Source organism: Myripristis murdjan, chromosome 3 (assembly GCF_902150065.1).
Source record: "Myripristis murdjan chromosome 3, fMyrMur1.1, whole genome shotgun sequence".
Classification (NCBI taxonomy): domain Eukaryota; kingdom Metazoa; phylum Chordata; class Actinopteri; order Holocentriformes; family Holocentridae; genus Myripristis; species Myripristis murdjan.
Window position 1 is genome coordinate 6,211,224 of NC_043982.1, and position 19,022 is coordinate 6,230,245.

Below are 19,022 nucleotides of genomic sequence, written 5' to 3' on the forward strand. Positions count from 1 at the left end.
CTGGGTTTTGCACCCCTGGTACATCTGGGACTGAGAACTTGTACTCCATGACAACTGACCACCAGCCAGCCACCCGCCCTGCAACCTTCTGTCCTGGACCTCCAGGTGTTGATATAAGTGAAGTAGATTTGGGGAGGGACCATTCACTGAACCTCTTCAGGGGCCCAGCCATTTCTGTGGGCAGACCTGACTCCACTATATTTATCTGATGGATGTAGTTTCAAGCTACTGTGCCAAGTACTCTTAATTATACTGTTATTTGTTCTATAATTACATGCTACATAAACCTATTAGGAAAATGGCTTCTCTAGATTAAACCAGCTCACTTTTAATTATTCTTACCTGGCATCCTTAACCTGTTGAGGAAAATCCACGAAAATCATTGTGCTTGCCTTTTCCGTGGAAAAAAAGTAACATTGAGACTTATTACAGTAGCACCTTGCTATCTAACCTAAAGGAAAGTTAAACAATGGTTCATATTATCTAGTTTATAGTCTTATTCCTACCTAAAACATCCCTCTGCAATAGACCAAATATATAGTGCTTACATTTACAGTTACATGCAGTGCTTACTGGAATAAGAAAAAAGATGATTGGTCCCAAGTTGAATGCCAGCAGAGCATTTGCACCGTTGCAAACGAGCACTTTGGGGTCGCTCACCTCGCAAACCCAAACTTCATGTGGAGTGCAAACCTTAAAAAAAAAAAAAGAAAAGAAAAAAAAGAAAAAAAAAAGAATGTGGTGAGTGTTGTGAAACAGAAGGAGGAAGTAAAGTTCATCTTGATGAGAGGATCCAGAGCGGCTGACAAACTGTAACAATGCACCATGTATTCGGTACTTGTAACCAAAGTGTGGCATATCAAAATGGGTGCATCTAGTTTTTGCTTGAGTGGCCCACAGAGAGGATCCTACCCTCTACCACTGACGGTGTTAATGCCATGTTTCTGACATACAGTAGGTGTTCCCCATTTGATACCATTTATGTTGCTGATTTAGTATTGAATTGTATAGCAGTCTACACTGTATGGAGTAACACTGAAAACTGCAACTTGTAGTGTCATTTTTAAATGTCAGATTTAGATAATTACTGGTGACTTCAGTCATAGTGAAATTAAATCATTTCCTAGATTGCTTGGGCTAATAATAATAATAAATTTATTTGTTTCCTTAGATCCCTTCTCAAGGACCCCTGGGGGTCCCTGAACCCCACTTTTAGAACCACAGAGCTACAGGACTGCAGGAGAACGAAACATTTGACAGGTCAGTTGCAGTGTAAGATGTGTAAGCCATAGCGTGAAAACAGAGATTACATATCTCATACTGCTGACCTGTTTCATGCAATATTTAGATTCAAAGCTGTCCTACTTGTACATATTTATCCTTTTCTTTTTTTAACCAGCAAAGCCAATAGAGTCTGTTCTTTATGTGTGTACTGTAAAATAAATGAGAAACAATAACAAAGAACAATTCAGACAAATGCTAGTGTTTGTAGAACTTCATTGTAAAAATCTAGGACATTGGTCAAAAACATACTAGACAAAAGTACAATGAGCCATACAGTTTTTGAAACTGAGAAGATAATGAAGTAAGGCAACTTATTAAATACTTTTTCACAATAATCACATCAAGAATACATCATTCAGTATATGCTGTCCTTGATTTGGCCTCTGGTTCTGACAGTCCACCAGCCTCTCATGTACTTCTTCTGGCTTCCGCCTGTTCAAGGTTCTCTGCCAGTGATGACTGATTTTCCTCTGACTGACTCAGATTCTTTGACACATCCTGATTTTGCTGTCCGCTGCTCTTCTGCAGGGGCTCAAAATAAGGTCTGTAAATATAAACACCACCGGCAACTCCAAGCACTGTGGCAAAGGCCATCTGTGCGAAGGGTATCCTTCGTCGAAACATTGTCTCTCTCAATGTGGAATCCCAGTCAATTTTCTGTGGCACTGGGTCCTGAGATGATCCTGAAAGGACAAAACAGTGGTGTTATCACAGACATTAAAGGGACACCTTAAAGTGTACTGTCATCCTGGGGTGCAAATACTGTACCCCATGCATACTGCTGAACAAACTCATCAGTTGAAGAAAGACTGCAACTGCCTTCCATGGCCTCCCTGGTCACAAGATACAAATAGCACTGAGGTATTAGACTGCAAAGTATTACATACATTTCCACCTCCTTCATCCCCCAGAGAGCTGGTGTTTTCTTTCATGAAGGACAGTCCACTATGCCACTGGACAAAGCTCAGGAGCATACTGGACTGTCCTCCTTGGATTACAGTAATCTTCCTCTTGTTGTTACTGAGTGCTGGATACTGGCTGGATGCTCCAAATGCTAACTGTTAGCCTTTGTTAAGAAGATAGCACCACTACTATCCTACATATCACGAAGGGGCATTGTTCAAAATGACTGAACTATCCCTTTAAGGCCATACTGTGCGAGAGAATAACCTTCATAATTTCAATTTGACATGTATTTTTGAGTCAGTCAACATAAGTAAGTACTCTGCAGTATGGACAATCACGCCCCCTTTCATTTGGCAAAAAAACAAAAAAACAAAAACAAAACATTAGCATGATATGAGTATTTATCAGCAAAATGGCACGTTTTTCAGTTCATCTCAAATGTTTTGCGGCCATCTAATTTAGCGAGACTATTATTTTGAAAGCTACAGATGGTCTCTTGTAGAGTGCCTGGCACCCTAGTCTCTCGACAGTGACCTTACGATCTAGGTTAGCTAACTGACTGTGTGGAAAAAAATGTTTCCATTACATCCTTTTCGGGGCGACTCCGTGCAGCTATGGCCCCCGTGTGTTGCGAGTCAACTCACCGAGCTGATGTTGTCCTCGGCGTGTGAACACACAAAACAAGTACAAGCAGAGGAATTCAGTGTTTAACACTTGAATAGTGCTGCTGCAGTTGAGAATGTCTTTTCTTCTTCTTCTATCAATGACTGTCCCGCAAGGTGAAAGGTGCATACCGCCACCTACCGTACCGAAAGTACATTAACCATGACTTTACATAAGCAATTTCACCCATTTATCTTTTTCACCTGGGAGAGTGTCCTATCCATGCACCCCACGGAAAATCAAAATAATGCTGCAGTGCTACCACAATCCCTCATTCATCTCTAGAAACATTTCATGTTTGAATTTCGGTCCATTTCGGCCTCTCCAAATAACCTCACCCAGCTGCGTCAAACAATTAGGCGCAAAAGGAAGTGCAGCCATTCGCTGAGTATTAATTGAAGTTTAGTGGTTTCCTTGGTTTAACCCATGTCAACTGTGCCTCCCTGAAGACAGAGCTGGGAGCTTCTTTTTCATGCTCTCATGGTGTGCTGCAGAGCTTCGGACCTGGGCGCCATCTAACACTGATCTCAAATGATCTGAGACAAACTCGCAGCTCTCTCCACTTGTGAGGATCATTCCAAAATGAAAGCTGACTTTGCCAATTCTGCAAGGAAAAAAAAAAGCTTTAAACTGCTGAGTTTTGCAAAATGTTTGAAAGTAGCCTTTAGGTCAGTTGTTCAAAGTTTCATCCACTGCACCTGTCCAGGTGTTCAGTTTCGGCCTCAGCCCCTTTCCAGTGTCCAGCTGTCAGAGGGGCTTCCACAGTCTGAGCTGAAAGCTGCATCCTGCAGCAGTGTGGGAACACAGCTCACGGTCTTCAAGCTGGACACTTTTACCACGTAGCGCTTACCCGAGACTAATGTGTGTTCACTGCAAGAGCTTTGATAGACAGCTCATCATATTTTCAGCCTCAGTGCGTAGCTGAGGAGCGAGCTCACTGAACAGGGACCTCGATCAGCTGATTCTCTGCTAACATCAATTTGGAAATCAAGCAGAAATGAAAAAAAAAAAAAAAAATCCTCCTGTAAGGGAATTATTTTAGAGTAATTTGCCAAAAAAATATAGAACTTTAAAGTTTGGTGTGAATTGTGCTGTCACTTAATTAATCTTCCCTGTGTATTTTCTCAGTGTTTTACGTTTCATCTGGAACACCTAATAATCTTAATCGTGGACGAGAACTACTTCCGCAGATATGATGCAGACCAAATACTTGTAGCCTACTATTTATTTTCAATCTTTTACCTTGATGGAGGGACAGTGCTGCATTAGTACACATGCTCCATAATATAGCTCTTTAACATAATGTTCTGCTTTCTTTTTAATATTCCAAATGCACCAATATTGAAGATATCCTCACCACCAAAACCTTCCTCTGAGGGTCTGAGATTTAGTTCCACACAATTTATAATTATGCCAATTTCATTTTAGATGCAAGAGCCCAATAGCGTTAATCATAGCAATGACAAAATATTTTTCAACAACGCACTCTGCCGCATAAAATGTTTTCTCTAACACAGATTATAAAAAACATAATCGTTTTATTTTAATATTGATATCATCCGCTTTGTTCGCCACATGTGTAACTTTCGGTGAGCATCACAACCTTTATTGTGAAGTCTAGGGAGAAACGTTCAAGCGGAAGTGTGCGTAAAAGCGGAAGCGGAGTGGAGACGCTGTCCGCCCAGTGGCTCATGCGGGTCCAGTTTCGTAGATCCACAACAATTTATACAGTTTACGGAGCCGCTCGTCCCTCTGCGGCTCTTTACACTAGTCAGTGCGAACAGCCGGGTCACAGTTGGTGTTTCCGCTGCTGCACACAGTTTCTTCGCTGTCATTCACTTCGCCTCAGTTACTTGAGATGAAAACTGTAAGTCCAGCTCATTACCTGGGAGCTTCAGCGAGCAACCTGTCTTCACACACCTGATACACACCTAGCTGACATGTCGGCAGGATACTGTGCAGGCGGGCCGCAGGACAACTCTTCGTCATGATGGAAAATATCCGCCCGCGGTTCAACTTTGGCAACAAAGCTGAAGTTGTGAAACTGAGGAAGCGAAAATCCAAATTACACAACAAAGAAGACAAATGTGCTCCGAGTAATGGTGGGCTCCTTGTTTGTTACGTCTTCCTTTCTACAAGCAGTGCTAACAAGCTTTTCTGCACTGTGTTTATCTGATACGTGAAGATGTTTTCATGCTAAAATGAGCTGGTGTTGTCACCTCGTCAGGTGTGCTGGGAGCTCACCTGGCTCTGTTTTGTGTCGCCTTCCGACTTGCCAACTGCTTCCTTGTCCAGAGTAGCTTTGTACCTGATGAGTACTGGCAGTCCCTGGAGGTTTCCCACAACATGGTCTTCACATATCCTTTGGGAACCAAGTACTGTGATCCCAGTAATTCATCTGTGTAGTTGGACTGCTATTGCTACTTATAATAGCACTATTACTAATAATGATACCACCTCCACCACTACTACTACTAGAAGTACTATTACTGGTAGTGCTGCCACTACTAGTACTACTACTGCCACTACTACTATGAGCACTGTTATTAGTGCTGCTACTACCACCAGTATTTGTGCTACCACCACCGCCACTACTACTACTACTGCTACTAATGCTCTTTATGTATTGTAAAGCACTTTGTGCCTCTGGCTGTGAAAAGCGCTCTATAAGTAAAATTTACTTTACTTTACTTTACTTTACTTACTTCTGCTGCTAGTACTACTACTAGTAGTAGTATTGCTGATACTACTGCTGGCTTTGCTGCTACTACTACTACTGCTACTACTCGCACCGCTAGTACTGCTACGTTTACTGCTACTACTACTACTGCTACTATTAGTACTACTACTGCTGCTACTACTACTACTGCTAGTAGTAAAACTAAAATTACTACTTATAAGAATACTAGTAAGTATACTACTAATAATGATGTGTTGAAATAACTCTTGATATCATTATGTGATTAAAACCTTGACAGCTTCACTTATGGGTACCTGACCTGGGAATGGAAGGCAGGAATAAGAGGATACTCCTATCCACTCTTCTTTGCTTGTATATACAAGATACTGCACTTGATAAACTATGACTCAGTGTATCTGCTGGCAAGTCCCTTCGTTTCACTACTTCAGACAGCTTTTCCACCAGCATATTTCTGACCACATTTCCTTGTCACATCAGTGCTCCGTTAAACCTGGTCTGTCTGGATCTGCAGATATGGCTTCCACGTGTAATTCAAGCACTCCTGGCCGCCTTTGCAGATGTAAAATTCTACCTCCTTATCCGCACCATGGAAAGTCCTGATGTTGCGAAGTGGACGGTAAAGACACTCAGACCTTTTTGTCAGTGTTTTTTAAATTCATATCCTGTACAAGGCACCTGGCTGTGTAAGATAGACTGTCATTTTCCTACTGCATTCAAATCCAAAAAGTCATTGCACGTGCGAGGTAAATAGGAAGCATCAAGTTCAGAGAATAACATGAAGTGGAATTAGTATTACCTGAATGGAAAATAAAACATTTGGGGAGAAAAAGTGACTCGTAGCAGATGCAGATTCACTTCACCTCTTCCATCACTGTGTCATGTTGTTTTTGTCTCCAGTTCTTCTGCCACCTGTGCTCCTGGTTCACATGGTACTGCTGCACCAGGACACTGACCAACACCATGGAGACCACGCTCACTACCCTGGCTCTTCTTTACTTTCCCCTGCCTGGCTCCAAAACACACAGCAGGTCAGGGCCTGTTAAGCCTTATACCTGCTCATTTTTAAACACCATAATCTCTAGAACAGACTGTTTATACAAGACACTGTTGATGTGTTTTTTTTCCAGTAAAAAATACTTGAGCCTTGTTGCCTTGGCGGTCATTGTTCGTCCGACAGCCTTGATTGTTTGGCTTCCTCTGTTGATGTACCATTTCTGGCAGGAAGAAAACAAGCTCAGACTCATTACTCACCACTGCATTCCCATAGGGTGAGTACCATCAGTGTGCTTCATCTTCATCCATACAGCTTCCTTTAATCTGTATTCTATAATCTGATCTCTCATTTGTAGGGTTTTGACTGTTGGGATTTCAACATTGATCGACTGTCTGTTCTATGACAAGGTAAACAAGTATTCAAGTATGACAGTCATTTGTCAATTGCAATAACTGCTGCCTCTAAAGTTAAAAGTACAGATCTAACAGTTGTCTTCTGTTTGATAGTGGACCCTGGTGCAGCTCAACTTCCTCAAGTTTAACATCCTCCACGGTGTGGCAGAGTTCTACGGTTCTCATCCCTGGCACTGGTACTTCACTCAGGGCTTTGCTGTTGTGATCGGTCCCCATCTTCCCTTCTTCCTTCACGGATGCACTCTAGCTTCAAAGAGATACCGATTACTGTTGGTAACAATTGTCTGGACAATAACGGTTTACAGGTAGTGTTTTTGCTTTCCTTGTTATATACAGTGTTTCATACTTGCCAGACAATCCATAAAGATAAATAACATTTTGAATTCTTTGATTTAGTTTGCTTGCTCACAAGGAGTTCAGATTCATCTATCCTGTGCTGCCCTTTTGTATGGTGTTCTGTGGTAAGTGCTCAATTCCAAAATAAATAAATAAATAAATAAATTTTCACAGTGGGAAAAACAGTTATATTTATCCGATGTTTGTGCTTAATGGCTGCTACAGGGATATCTTTGGCAAATCTGAAAAACTGGAGGCGAGCTGCCGCTTACGGCTTGTTGGTGGCCAATCTGGTTCCAGCTCTGTACACGGGCCTGGTTCACCAGCGAGGCACTCTAGACGTTATGAGCCACCTGCAGAAACTGTGTGACACCAACAGCCTCTCTGCACAGCCACAGCCTGACGTCCTCTTCCTCATGCCCTGTCACTCCACACCCTTCTACAGGTACCCCTCAGACGTGACTTTCCCACCTTGGAGAGCCACTTGAATGCTGCAAGTTTCTAATTTTATCATGATGCATTCAGCAGTCAAATGCAACACCTGATGACATTTTCTCCTTCAGCCACATCCACTGCCCACTCAGGATGAGATTCCTTGAGTGTCCTCCAGATCTTGGAGAAGAGGGATATGTGGATGAGGCTGAAAACTTCTTCGATGACCCTCTTCAGTGGCTCAGGATTTCGTTTCCACACAAGTCCTCTATGCCAACTCACCTGGTTTTGTTTGATGTTTTGGAAAAAGTAAGATACTTTATAGGTGGTCATCCTGCACATATAGTTGTCAGATTTCTGCAAACTGTCTTGTCATTGTAGAAGTGTGCGTTATTTTACCATCTGTTTTCTTTTTTACCATTCCAGGAAATCCTAACATTTTTGGAAGGGAATAAATTCATAAGGACAGCAGTGATATTTCATACTCATGTTCCTGAGGGAAGAGTTGGAGGAAGCATCTTTATTTATGAAAGGCACTGACAAACACTGGGAACAATGACAGTTTCTTTTCCTTATTGTTTTATCATGATGTGGATTTGCTACTGAATTAAATACTTTAAACTGAAATTCTATGTTTTGTTACTGAGAATGTTACTGAGGATTAAATTTAGTCAACGTGGACTTTTTTATTTAGAGACAACAGTTTTTAAAACGTCTACATGTCAAATAGAAGTGCCAGCTCCAGTAAAAACAAGCCCGACATGGAATGTTAGAAAACAGCATTTAACTTCAAAAGCAAACTGCAACCATGTCAAACTAAGCTGCCAGTAGCAGTAAGACAACATCTATGGGTCTATACATGGAAACACGCAAAATGACATTTTTTCCCATTGTGTTTTGGCTTAAAAATCCACAAAAGGCAAGTTTCCAATTAATTTTTCCTAGTCGTTTCAACGTTTCATGACAGTCATGTGCATGATGATAAGAATCCATGGTAAGCATGAAATCATCAGCAGGTCCATAGTGAGTTGGCCACAAACATTATTATAAACCTAACAAAAACTTACTTTTGTCAACGTTACACAGCTAGTAAAAATCGTTCCAGATTCAACTGACCTAACAGCTGTCCTCATAAGTGCACACTTAATTGGCAGCCACCTGCCATGTATTCTAATTGTTCTAGCATCATTGATAACAATAATTTAAATGCAAATAAGTGCATTTTTGTGCACGACATAAGATATGCCACATTATCCATTCTAGCTGAGTAAGGGTTCTTTAACTGAACACAAAAAGCTCAAGGACATTCAGTAGCATTAAAAAGTTAACCTTGTGCAAAATTACAAAAAAAAAAACAAAAAACTTTCAATCCAAATAAAATTCAAAATAGAATCTACAGCTATTATCCAGTAAAGCAGATAAAATATTTTTCAATATTTTGGATCAAAAGGCATAGGGCCCAATTCTATTTTGACATCAGCCATGTGTCTGTCTGTGTTCCTGCCTGATCGGCTCCACTTCCTTTCCCTCTGTGGTCGGGGTCTGGCCCGCTGTTGCTTACGCTGTTGCTGCTTTCCTCGTGGCTCCTCTTTAGCATCTGTGTCAGATCGCTCAAAAGGCCTGCTGTGGAGAAGCACACAAAAGTCAGGGACTGTAATGGCTTAAATATCTGAGTGATGTGTTTTGCACTCATATGTACAACTTGGAACATGACTAGGGAAGAGGGGAGAGAGCTCACCTTGGACCATAGCTTTTCGAATAAGTGTCTCCAAAGAAGTGCCTGTACACATAGTCATCAAGATCTTCAAACACATCATCATCGAGGCCGTGATACTCATGCATGTCCTCCAGATAGTCTTCCACCCCGCTCACAAAGTCTGTGAACAGCATCTGGTCGTGGATAAACACACCGTTGTGGAAGAAGTTGTTGATGAATTTCTCCAGTTCTTTCCAGTGGTGGAAGTGGTCAACCTCTTGTTGCAGGTAGCTTTGAAGAAGCTGGTGGAATTCGTCTGCTCTTATCGGCTCCATGGCTTTGTTGAAGAGACTCATGGATTCTTGGTAGGCACAGTCGAAAACCCCAGAACAACCTTTGGGAGCCTTGTGGGTGTTTGTGTCGCGATCTTCATGAACCTTACCCCCTGATTTTCGAGTGTTTTGGTTGCTCTGGAAAGAGTCGTCTGTGGATCGGTGTGGGTGTCTGTGGTGAGGCTTGTGCCACCTGTGCTGCCATGATTCTTTTGCATCCTTTTCGTCAAATCTCTTGCTGTAAGACCCTCTGGCCTTGTTAAGCAAAGTGGAGGCTGAGTCCTTGAAGTGGCGGAAAGTTGATTTGACAGAATCAGAGAATTTCCTCAGGTTCTCCTTCACAGCCTCCTTGGCTTTCTTAATCTGCTCTTTGTGGTGGTGAACAAACTCCTTGGTTGAGTTCTTGACAGCATCAAATGTCTCTTTCACCTTACCTGCCATGCTCTCTTTAGCTTTTTTAACTTTGGACTGAGTGTCTCCTTTGGCCCTCTCCTCTTTGCTTTCCACGTACAGCCTCTCCCACAGGTCAGAGCGCTGCTGCTCAAAGCTCAGCTTCTTCTCCAGCTCCATCAGACGAGACTGTAGCTCATCTGTCTCTGCGCTGGCTTCCTCCCCAGCCCTGGCGCTGCGACTGCTCCTCTGAGTCAACTCTTTCCTCAACCTGTCTGTAACCTTTCTCTCCTTGTCAAGCTCCTTCCTCAGTGTCTGGACTTCAGCCATCAAGCCTTCCCTCTGGCCCAGGACGCTGTGGATCAGCTGCTTCTCCTCCTCCAGCTGCACTTTCAGCCTCTGGTTTTCCGACAGTATGGAGTCAGAGCCGGCTCCCCTGTCCTCTAGTTCCCTGATCTTAGAACGCAAGTTTCTCAATTCCTCCTGCAAGGTGGACAGAGACTTCTCCTCGTGTTCCAGGGAGTTCTTCAGCAGCTGATTCTCAGCCGTCACCTTCTGCTGCCAAGACGCCATGTTAGTTCTCTCCATCGCTGTCTTTTTCAGCTGATTTTCCAGCTCATCCCTCTGGGTCTGATTGAGAAAAGGGGAGAAAAGGAACCAGTTGTGGCTCATCAAAGTCATGGCTAAATGGGTCATCATTAAGTGGTCAAAATTTCCAATCATAATGAAAATTATTTTGCATCTGATTAAGAAGATGAACAAGAAAATAAAATGCAAAAGCTAATGGTATTTAATTGCAGGTTGACTTGCAAACCCTGTATTCTTCCTGCCAGAAATGACCACTTTTTCATTTACTGTGTATTTGTTTTCTACCTTCAAAGTGAAACATGGGATTGCAGGTTACCTGAATCTGTGCCAGCTTGAATCTGAGATCCTGGTTCTCTTTTGTAATCCTATCCATGATTCCGGTGATTGACAACACTATGTCATGTTCATCTAGGTCTTCACTCAGACTCTCAACCACATCCTAAAAGTGTGAAAACACCATCACCAGTGTGAGCACAGCACTCCAGTAAGAAGCTATAGTCATAACACCATACCGATATGAAGACTGGTGTTTCTAATACTGGATATAAAAGCAAATGATATTCATTCTATATCTTAATTTTGGGCCACCCAACCAATTATCAACATTGTTGATTATTTGGCTATACAAATTCATGGTGGGACAACAGTTTGAGAAAACCTAGACATTCAGATAAAGAATTCTGATATGTGTCTGTTATTAATAATGTACTCTTGAACAACAATGTTCAATCGCTCACGGCCACATGTGTGTATCCCCATGGAGGACTTTGGAGCTTTAGCCAAAATAGTTCTTGTAAAAAAATTTTAACACCTATGGGTTTTCACCAAATGAGTTCTTGCAAAAGGTGAGAAGAGGGACATTTTGGCAAAATAATAAATAAATACAAATAAATTGATAGATGCGGCCAAACCCCACTGTATTTCTTGGCTCAAAAATATTGGCGAGCAAAATTTGACTTATAATATCATGTAAAATTTTGTATACCCCCACAGACACATAAGTTGTGAAAACTGTCTCACTGATTGTCTCACTGACCTGGTTTGTGAAAAGTTCTTCTTTCAAACGCTGCTGAAGCAGATCCCTGATGTCACCAAGCTCATTCTCTCTGATTTTCTCCACAGTTTTGTGTCTCTCTTGAACCTGGACTGTGCCTATAAGGTCAGAAAAGAGTTTATAAAAGCATTTATAACAATTATCTTTTCTACAGATGTAGAGAAGATTATAGGCCAAGCCTGTATGCCTTAAAAGTGCAGTTAAAAGGTATATTTTTGCAGTTCAGATGAATCAGACTGTATGTGGCAGCAGACAGCAGATGGCCGCTTTTGTGGCCCCGTGTTTAATCATTTACCTGCATAAACACATTACCATCCAGTCCAGTGACTTCAAGTATTCAACACCCTTGACATTTTTCCACATTATGCGGTGTGGCAGTCAGGATTAAAATAAATTGGAATTTTAAGCACAATAACTCACAGTGCTGAAGGTTTTTTTTTCCTGTTCAGATGTTTTTACAATTTAATTAAAATGGAAAGCTGAAATGTTTAAGGCAGTAAGAGATCAAACTTTAAATGTCTCTGCAACTTGTCTGCAGTCCACTTGTGGTCAGTTGAATTCACTGGGTATATTATAGCATGTTTATTAAGGACAAATAAGTGTTTGTAGAATTCAGGGACCGGATTGTGAGGGGGCACATAGATAGTGCAGGGTATGAAACAATTCATAAACTGTTTGGTTTACAAAACCACAGCCTACATGAAAACTGTGGAACTGCCCAGACATTTCCTCGTGCTGGTCAAACAACCAAACTGACCAACCAGGCACGAAGGACCTTGGTCAAGGAGGTATGTATAAAGCCAAAGACGGAAACTATTCATCACACATTTAGTATAAAGTCTGGTGGTGGCAACATGATGTGAGTGTAATTTTTAGTGGCGGGGACTGTGACACAAAGACAAAGGGAACCATGAACGGAGCCAAATACAGGCAAGAAGAACCTAACAGAGAGTGCCAAAAACCTTAGACAAGAATGATGATTTATGTTTGATCCTGAGCTTTGAGGCAAATCCACACTGGAAAGTCTCTGAGTGGGTCAGCCAAAGCAAACACTTGAATCCACTGAAAATCCTTTAGGATTGCTGTTCACAGATGCTTCCCATCCAACTTGACTAAGCTAAAAGCAATTAGTCATTTCTGTATTTCTCCATAAACTGCCAATCATGTTAGTCCTATTTGGTTAATTGTTTGCAAAAATATGTGTTTTGGCTTCAACACCACAAATAAGGAAAAAGTATGGAATACCTTCTTAGGTCAGTGTACATCCTCTGGCTAAACAAATAACATTTAACATACTGTGCATTCAATCCACCTGCAGTGCTCAATTTCTTTTTAAGTACATTTTCTGCATCAGCAGTGGAACCAGCAATTCTGTGTTGAGGCTTTTACCATAGAAGTGACCAAAGCCCATGCTGACGGCTACGACAAGGGCCAGCAGGATGCATGTGTTGAGGGTGCTGCTGACATGACGCTGCACAGGCTGGGTCACAGTGGGTGGTACTTCAGTCTGCTCCTCCCTGTGCGCCTCCTCTCTGACCTCTTCCTCCTCCTTCTCCTCCTCCTCCTCCGCACTTGGACCAGACTCCCGTGCCTCTTCCTCAGGTTCTGTCACTATGCTGGTGGTACTCTTCCTCAACCTTCGTCTCCGCACAACGGTACTGGTGCTCCCTACTGCTTCATCCTCACTGCTGCTGGAGTTGGCCACTGCAGGCTGCTGCACTGGAAAAACTACAGCACAACACACGGATCAGGTTTGCAGCGGTTAGATGCTGCAAAGAAATTATTGGAGAAGAGTTCCAAACAAACTTAGCATGCTGGGAAATCATGCTTAAGTAAATTTAAACATGCACAGAACAAATACTACGGCTTGACATATGACAACAAGTTGATTCAAAGACATAAATAGTGATCAGAATAAACAACCCATGGAGCAGTTCTATATAGATTATCAGTTTAGAGCCATCTGAATGATTTCAAGCACTCTCGGCAAAAACTGGAACTGCACAGGATTTAAAAGTGAAAGTTCAAGTTCAATATTTATTGCTGCTTACATGTGATTTAATATGTACTAATTTACTGCTAAACTCTAAATGTGTGCAAAGATGCAACACTGCAATAATGTCTGGTGCACCATGGGAAATATTCCTAACAATTGTCTGTTCATGACTTTATTTCTGAAATATTTTTGAATATATTCATCACAAGGCAGCCAGTGCAAAACAGGTCAAACCAAACCAAAACAGACATTCGATCAGTACCATGTGAGACAACTGGATATAAAAGCCCATTTGTTGGTAGAAAGTTTTTCATTCACTTAATATGGTATGAAAAGAACAAATTAATAATCAAATGAATTAATGAAACTCAGTAGAGCTAATCCCACTGGTCCAGAAAGAGCACCACCAGAAGTGGGTGTGGCCGTGTGTCAACCAACTTGGAAAAAAAAAAAAAAAAAAGTAAAAACATATGGCCCAATCAATGTGAGAACCTTGTGCCAAAATTTTGTGCTGCTATGCAACTTTGTTGGGAAGTGACTGTGACTTTTGAAATGTGAATCAGGTCTTTATAATTTAAAAAAAAAAAAACAAAAAACAAAAAACAAAAAACTGTAAAACAAAACAAAACAAAAAACAGAAAATGATGGAAACCTAGCCAAAAAAAAGTTAAATAAATAAATAAAATGATTGTGAAATTAAAAGGACAATGATTGTAAAAAAAAAAGAAAAAAGAAAAAAAAAAGGGAAAAAAAACATAGTTGCAATGATTATGATTCTATATTTAAAACCAAATTACAAGATACCCTCAAAAGGACTGAAGGGAATTTTGTTCAGATAGTGAAATGAAACCTTTGAGAACAACGGGAATTCTTCATTATTTTAATATAAACTAATCTGTTTATATTGCTCACTTCAGAATCAAACTCAGACAGACATACAAAAGACCAAGTCATGCACACACATTTCAAGAAAGTGTGAGAGGAACTACACTTTTTGTTCAGTGGCAGCTGCAACACGCTTTAGAGAAAGCACAAACTTGTTCACACCATCAGACAACATTTGTCCCTGACAGCAACTTATCAGGGTTAGTCCTGGGACACTCCTGAGCAAGATTAGCATACGGTCATATTCACTGCAATATCAATTAGGCAACCTGGGAAAGAGTGGTTTCCAGACAGCTGGCTTTTCAGATGGCAGCCTAAATTCCACAGACTCTGTGGAAGCCTCCATTCACTCAACATCGAACCTGATTTAATAAGGGAAAAACAGGAAGGAAGTTTTGTATTGCAGTGGTTCTCTTTTTGTTGTAATATTCTGTCCCTGCACTAATAATATGCATTTCTCTGTATGCAACCTTGGCTTTTAAGTGGAACATTACACGAGCTTATTCAGTGAAAACATTACAGTGTGCTACTGAGTGTTTAGTGCAGCAGTCCTACCTGTCTCCACAGGACTGAAGGTGTACTGGCTGCTAGACGAGGTGCCAAGGTAGAAATCCTCACTGACCGCTGCCTCTTCCTCCACCGCTGCATGTTCATCCTCCCTCAGGTCACCGAGAGTCACGATGTCTGAGTGGTCGCTGGAGGACCACAGGGTCACATGCTCTTTGCCTGGAGGGCCACATCCGGCCTGCAGAGGACATGTTCAACATGGTTGGCATGGAGACAGAGGTAATCAGGCAGCGTGGGGTTTCACAAGAATTTAGATTATCTTCATCTCACCTCAGAAGACAGCGTCTCGTCTAAGGTTTGCTCCTTCAGATTGTCATCAAGTGCATCACCACCCTTCTTCTCAGCACACCCAGCTGAAATAAACCACAGTGAATATAATTTCTGTGACCATTAATAAATAAATGTGTAAACTGTGATTATAAAAGAGCTGTATAGTAAAACTGCGAATACATGAAGTGGTCATGAAGAAATACATGTCAACACCTGCTAACATGTAAGAGTGGTGGCTGTCAGACTTGTTTTAAAATCCAATCCAATTCATGCCATTTTAGGCCATTTTACCTCAAGTTACCCACACGGGAACTATATTAATCGTAAATATAGAGCTTTGGATCACATTTATTTGGGTGCACTTTGACACTTTTTCCTTGGTTTTGAATTATTACGTATTAAATGAACCTCCATACTACATAAATCTCAGACATATCAGAAACTGTATGGCCATAAAGCCCAGGAAGGGAACAGCTGAGCACTTGCTGTTTCTTACCATCAGATGGGGAGGCAGGTGAGTCCTGCGGCTGCGGCTCCTCCGCTGCAGGACTCTCTAACAGCTCGGCCCCATATTCCACTGTGGCCTCCGGCCCCAGGGTCTCAATATCTGAGCCCTTGCAAACACAAATATAACATGAGCTACTACTGAGCATGACAAGACAAAAGAGTTATTTGCAAAATCAAACTTGATGGCACCTACCCAAATAGACATTGGCCTGCTCTATAATACTAATCAATGACAGTCTTGGACATATATGCACACTTAAGCTAGAATGGAAACATTTTTTAGCTTTTGTAGGCCAGATTCTATCCAAAATATTAGAAAAATAAAGACTCCTTTGACATACAGAATATTAAATACTAAATATTTTGTTGACCAGCAGGAGGGACAAACAGGTCAGTGTAGGTAAACAGGTGAAAATAAGACATCTAATATGTTTCTCACACTTGATGGCAATTGGCTGCAAAAAATAGGTCACTTGGCTAGGAAATACATTCAGCTAGAAATTACATCTAAACCACACTACCATTGTACAAAAAAGGTTCTCAGTTTCTACCAAAAATACATTATGAGTAAAATACGAGTATTTATTATTGTTGCAATCACATCTGTCATGCAAAATTAACATAAAAACAGATCAAACAAACAGATGATACAAGAGACACAAAACATGCAATTAAATCCCTCAGTTCAATACTGCAAGTACCTTTCATAAGAAAGAAGGAATAATTACCAGGACAGTTGAGAAGCAATTTCTCACTGAACTAATTGTCAATTTAGCCTCAAGTCTTACTAATTAATTTTCAGTATTAACCCTTCTTCTATTTGGCAATACCCCTTATATACCAGTACATTAGAGTAAATGAAACTTTAAAAAGTATCTGTAATACATATATAAAGATATAGTATCAAATAAAGACAGATGGGATCAGAGGTCAGGAAACATAGTTCATACCTCATTACTTATAATAGTCCAGCCACAGGATGACTCTGCATCACTCGAGGTCTCTGACATTGTTGTCAGTTGTAAGCAATAAAGGAATCTAAATGGGGAAAAAAGGTTCGGCACTGTAAACAACCATGGGCTATGGTGATAAGACCTTTTTTTAATGTAAGACTAATGAAATGACTTGTGGCTTGAGTTGTTGCGCAATATCCCAAACATAAGGTAGGTATTGATATGACACAAGTAAGAGAATCCCCAAATATTGCTGCCAATTACAAAATTACACAAAAAAATGTAAAGAAATATTTTTCCCCCATTAATCTTACCTAGGCTTCAGCCAAACAACCTCACCATGTCACTGTTATTTGCTCTGTTTACTTGTGCCTGGACTCTGCATGCAAGTAGTGAAACCAAAAGGCCGTGGCAGAGGGGAAAGCACCTAAAACCTGAGCTGGCTGCCAAAGGTAGCACTGGAGGCACACTTAGTTCAAAATGACCAAGAAATGTTACAAAATTCAAATTATGACGCGTTCCTTCACTTTCCTAAAAAATATGTCAGCAGATACTATTAAAATATCACATTCATACGTATATTTGTAGGGGTAAAGACTAAAATCATGCATTCTTGTTTAGTGTAATAGTTGTGTCTTTGGATAAAGCTAGAAAGCTTCATGTCAGCTAGCTAGCTAACTTTTTTTGTATCCATGTCGCAAGATTCCACTTTATTTGAGTTTATGTCATTTGTGATACCCACTTTAGACTTCTGTCTTCATCTTAATGTCTTAATACTGTCATGAAAAACAGTTACGAGTTGATGAGCTGGATATTTAGGAGCAGCTCGGCAAACAGATGGCTTGCTACAACTCTTGGGAGGGTGCAGACAAATAAAATAAATTAATAAATGGCAAATGGTAAATGACACATTTACTGTAATTTTAGCACTGTTAGAGACGTTGGCCAGTTCAAGCTGATCATGGTGGTGGCCTGCATGTGTTAATTAAGAGGCCTTTTTCACAGCAGCCATGTTGACATGGCCTAGCAGGTAAACACAGGTGTTACTGATGACACCGATTCAATATCATCAGTAACACCTGTGTTTACCTGCTGGTTCCTGTCAACATGGCTGCTGTCAAAAAGTACCAGCATGGCAGCTACGGCTGGGCGTCAGTCAATTAAATGCTGGGAAGAAAACAAACAAGCAGCCAGAAACAGCGCCCTCCAGCGGAGCACAGAGCACTAGCACAGAGCTGGCAGATGATGCCTCCAGTGTCGAGCGCGGCCTGCGGCTGACAAACAACACATGTTTACAGTAAACAACCTGACAACAGCGGCTCTAGCAGCGCATTGACGAGCCGTAGCGACATTAGTGAGCGCAGGGCCGCCGGTAACGATATTAGTGAGTCTCAACTTGGCAGTAACGTCACATCTCAGTGCACAGTTTGATACACGTTACACCATGACGTCAGCTTAACGGCCGCAGCGGCTCGAGAGAACCAACTGCTACATTCAAAAGGTGAAGAGCCAAGCTTACCTGTCGCGTGGTGCCCGACGACTTAATTGCAAGCGGCTCCGAGACTATTGCAGTATGCCCTTAGCCTAAATTATCCATTAACAACAGTGTGTCGCCGACAGGCCGGAGGGGGCCTGGGAAATGTAGTTTTATAGCAGAACCGCTAACGACGCTGCGCACGCCTTCTCCCAACCCTGGGAACGACATTTCCCATGGTGCAGCTGGCACGTCGCGTGACCAAACAAGAGCAGGAGAGGTGGAGCAAACTTATGTGACAACAAAAACACTGCAGCCCCGACAAAAACAAAAACGAGGAAGTGTGACAAAGCACGCACAGCTGTTATGGGTTGCAACATGTTGTGTACTGCGCTGGCAGCCATGACGAAGCAGCGCGGGGAGGCAGCCAAGCACAGGGAGGGAAACATGGCAAGGGCACTTATTAGGATGCACGTGTGTGTGTGTGTGTGTGTGTGTGTGTGTGTGTGTGTGTGTGTGTGTGTGTGTGTGTGTGTGTGTGTGTGTGTGTGTGTGTGTGTGTGTGTGTTGCGAGGAGAGCA

General features: G+C 41.6%; 3 protein-coding genes across 8 annotated transcripts; 1 reads left to right on the top strand and 2 right to left on the bottom strand.

Moving 5' to 3' along the window:
- Positions 1-1,480: 1,480 nt before the first annotated feature.
- On the bottom strand, positions 1,481-4,891 carry pigbos1 (PIGB opposite strand 1). 3 transcript variants are annotated; one of them, XM_030079696.1, is made up of 2 exons: positions 4,785-4,891; positions 1,481-1,967 (listed from the first exon to the last, which is right to left on the bottom strand). In XM_030079696.1, exons 1-2 carry the CDS (start codon positions 4,840-4,842, stop codon positions 1,693-1,695), a joined length of 333 nt encoding a protein of 110 aa, XP_029935556.1. In that variant the 5' UTR covers positions 4,843-4,891; the 3' UTR covers positions 1,481-1,692. The 3 variants fall into 3 exon arrangements, with proteins under 3 accessions (XP_029935556.1, XP_029935540.1, XP_029935549.1); XM_030079680.1 differs by lacking the exon at positions 4,785-4,891 and adding an exon at positions 2,835-3,149; XM_030079689.1 differs by lacking the exon at positions 4,785-4,891 and adding an exon at positions 2,053-2,209.
- Positions 4,813-8,356, top strand: pigb (phosphatidylinositol glycan anchor biosynthesis, class B). 2 transcript variants are annotated; one of them, XM_030079599.1, is made up of 12 exons: positions 4,813-4,955; positions 5,081-5,228; positions 5,832-5,955; positions 6,066-6,170; positions 6,452-6,582; positions 6,682-6,822; positions 6,904-6,955; positions 7,055-7,266; positions 7,358-7,422; positions 7,523-7,742; positions 7,861-8,038; positions 8,156-8,356. In XM_030079599.1, the coding sequence occupies exons 1-12, from the start codon at positions 4,841-4,843 to the stop codon at positions 8,267-8,269; spliced, it is 1,605 nt and encodes a 534-aa protein (XP_029935459.1). In that variant the 5' UTR covers positions 4,813-4,840; the 3' UTR covers positions 8,270-8,356. The 2 variants fall into 2 exon arrangements, with proteins under 2 accessions (XP_029935459.1, XP_029935468.1); XM_030079608.1 differs by having other exon boundaries at positions 5,081-5,210; positions 5,838-5,955.
- Positions 8,235-18,645, bottom strand: ccpg1 (cell cycle progression 1). Of its 3 annotated transcripts, none has more exons than XM_030079516.1 (11): positions 18,487-18,645; positions 16,965-17,052; positions 16,004-16,121; positions 15,508-15,590; positions 15,226-15,415; positions 14,940-15,032; positions 13,179-13,517; positions 11,772-11,887; positions 11,052-11,174; positions 9,468-10,777; positions 8,235-9,349 (listed from the first exon to the last, which is right to left on the bottom strand). In XM_030079516.1, exons 2-11 carry the CDS (start codon positions 17,022-17,024, stop codon positions 9,160-9,162), a joined length of 2,622 nt encoding a protein of 873 aa, XP_029935376.1. In that variant the 5' UTR covers positions 17,025-17,052; positions 18,487-18,645; the 3' UTR covers positions 8,235-9,159. The 3 variants fall into 3 exon arrangements, with proteins under 3 accessions (XP_029935376.1, XP_029935369.1, XP_029935384.1); XM_030079509.1 differs by having other exon boundaries at positions 8,235-9,352; XM_030079524.1 differs by lacking the exon at positions 14,940-15,032 and having other exon boundaries at positions 8,235-9,352.
- Positions 18,646-19,022: the final 377 nt, after the last annotated feature.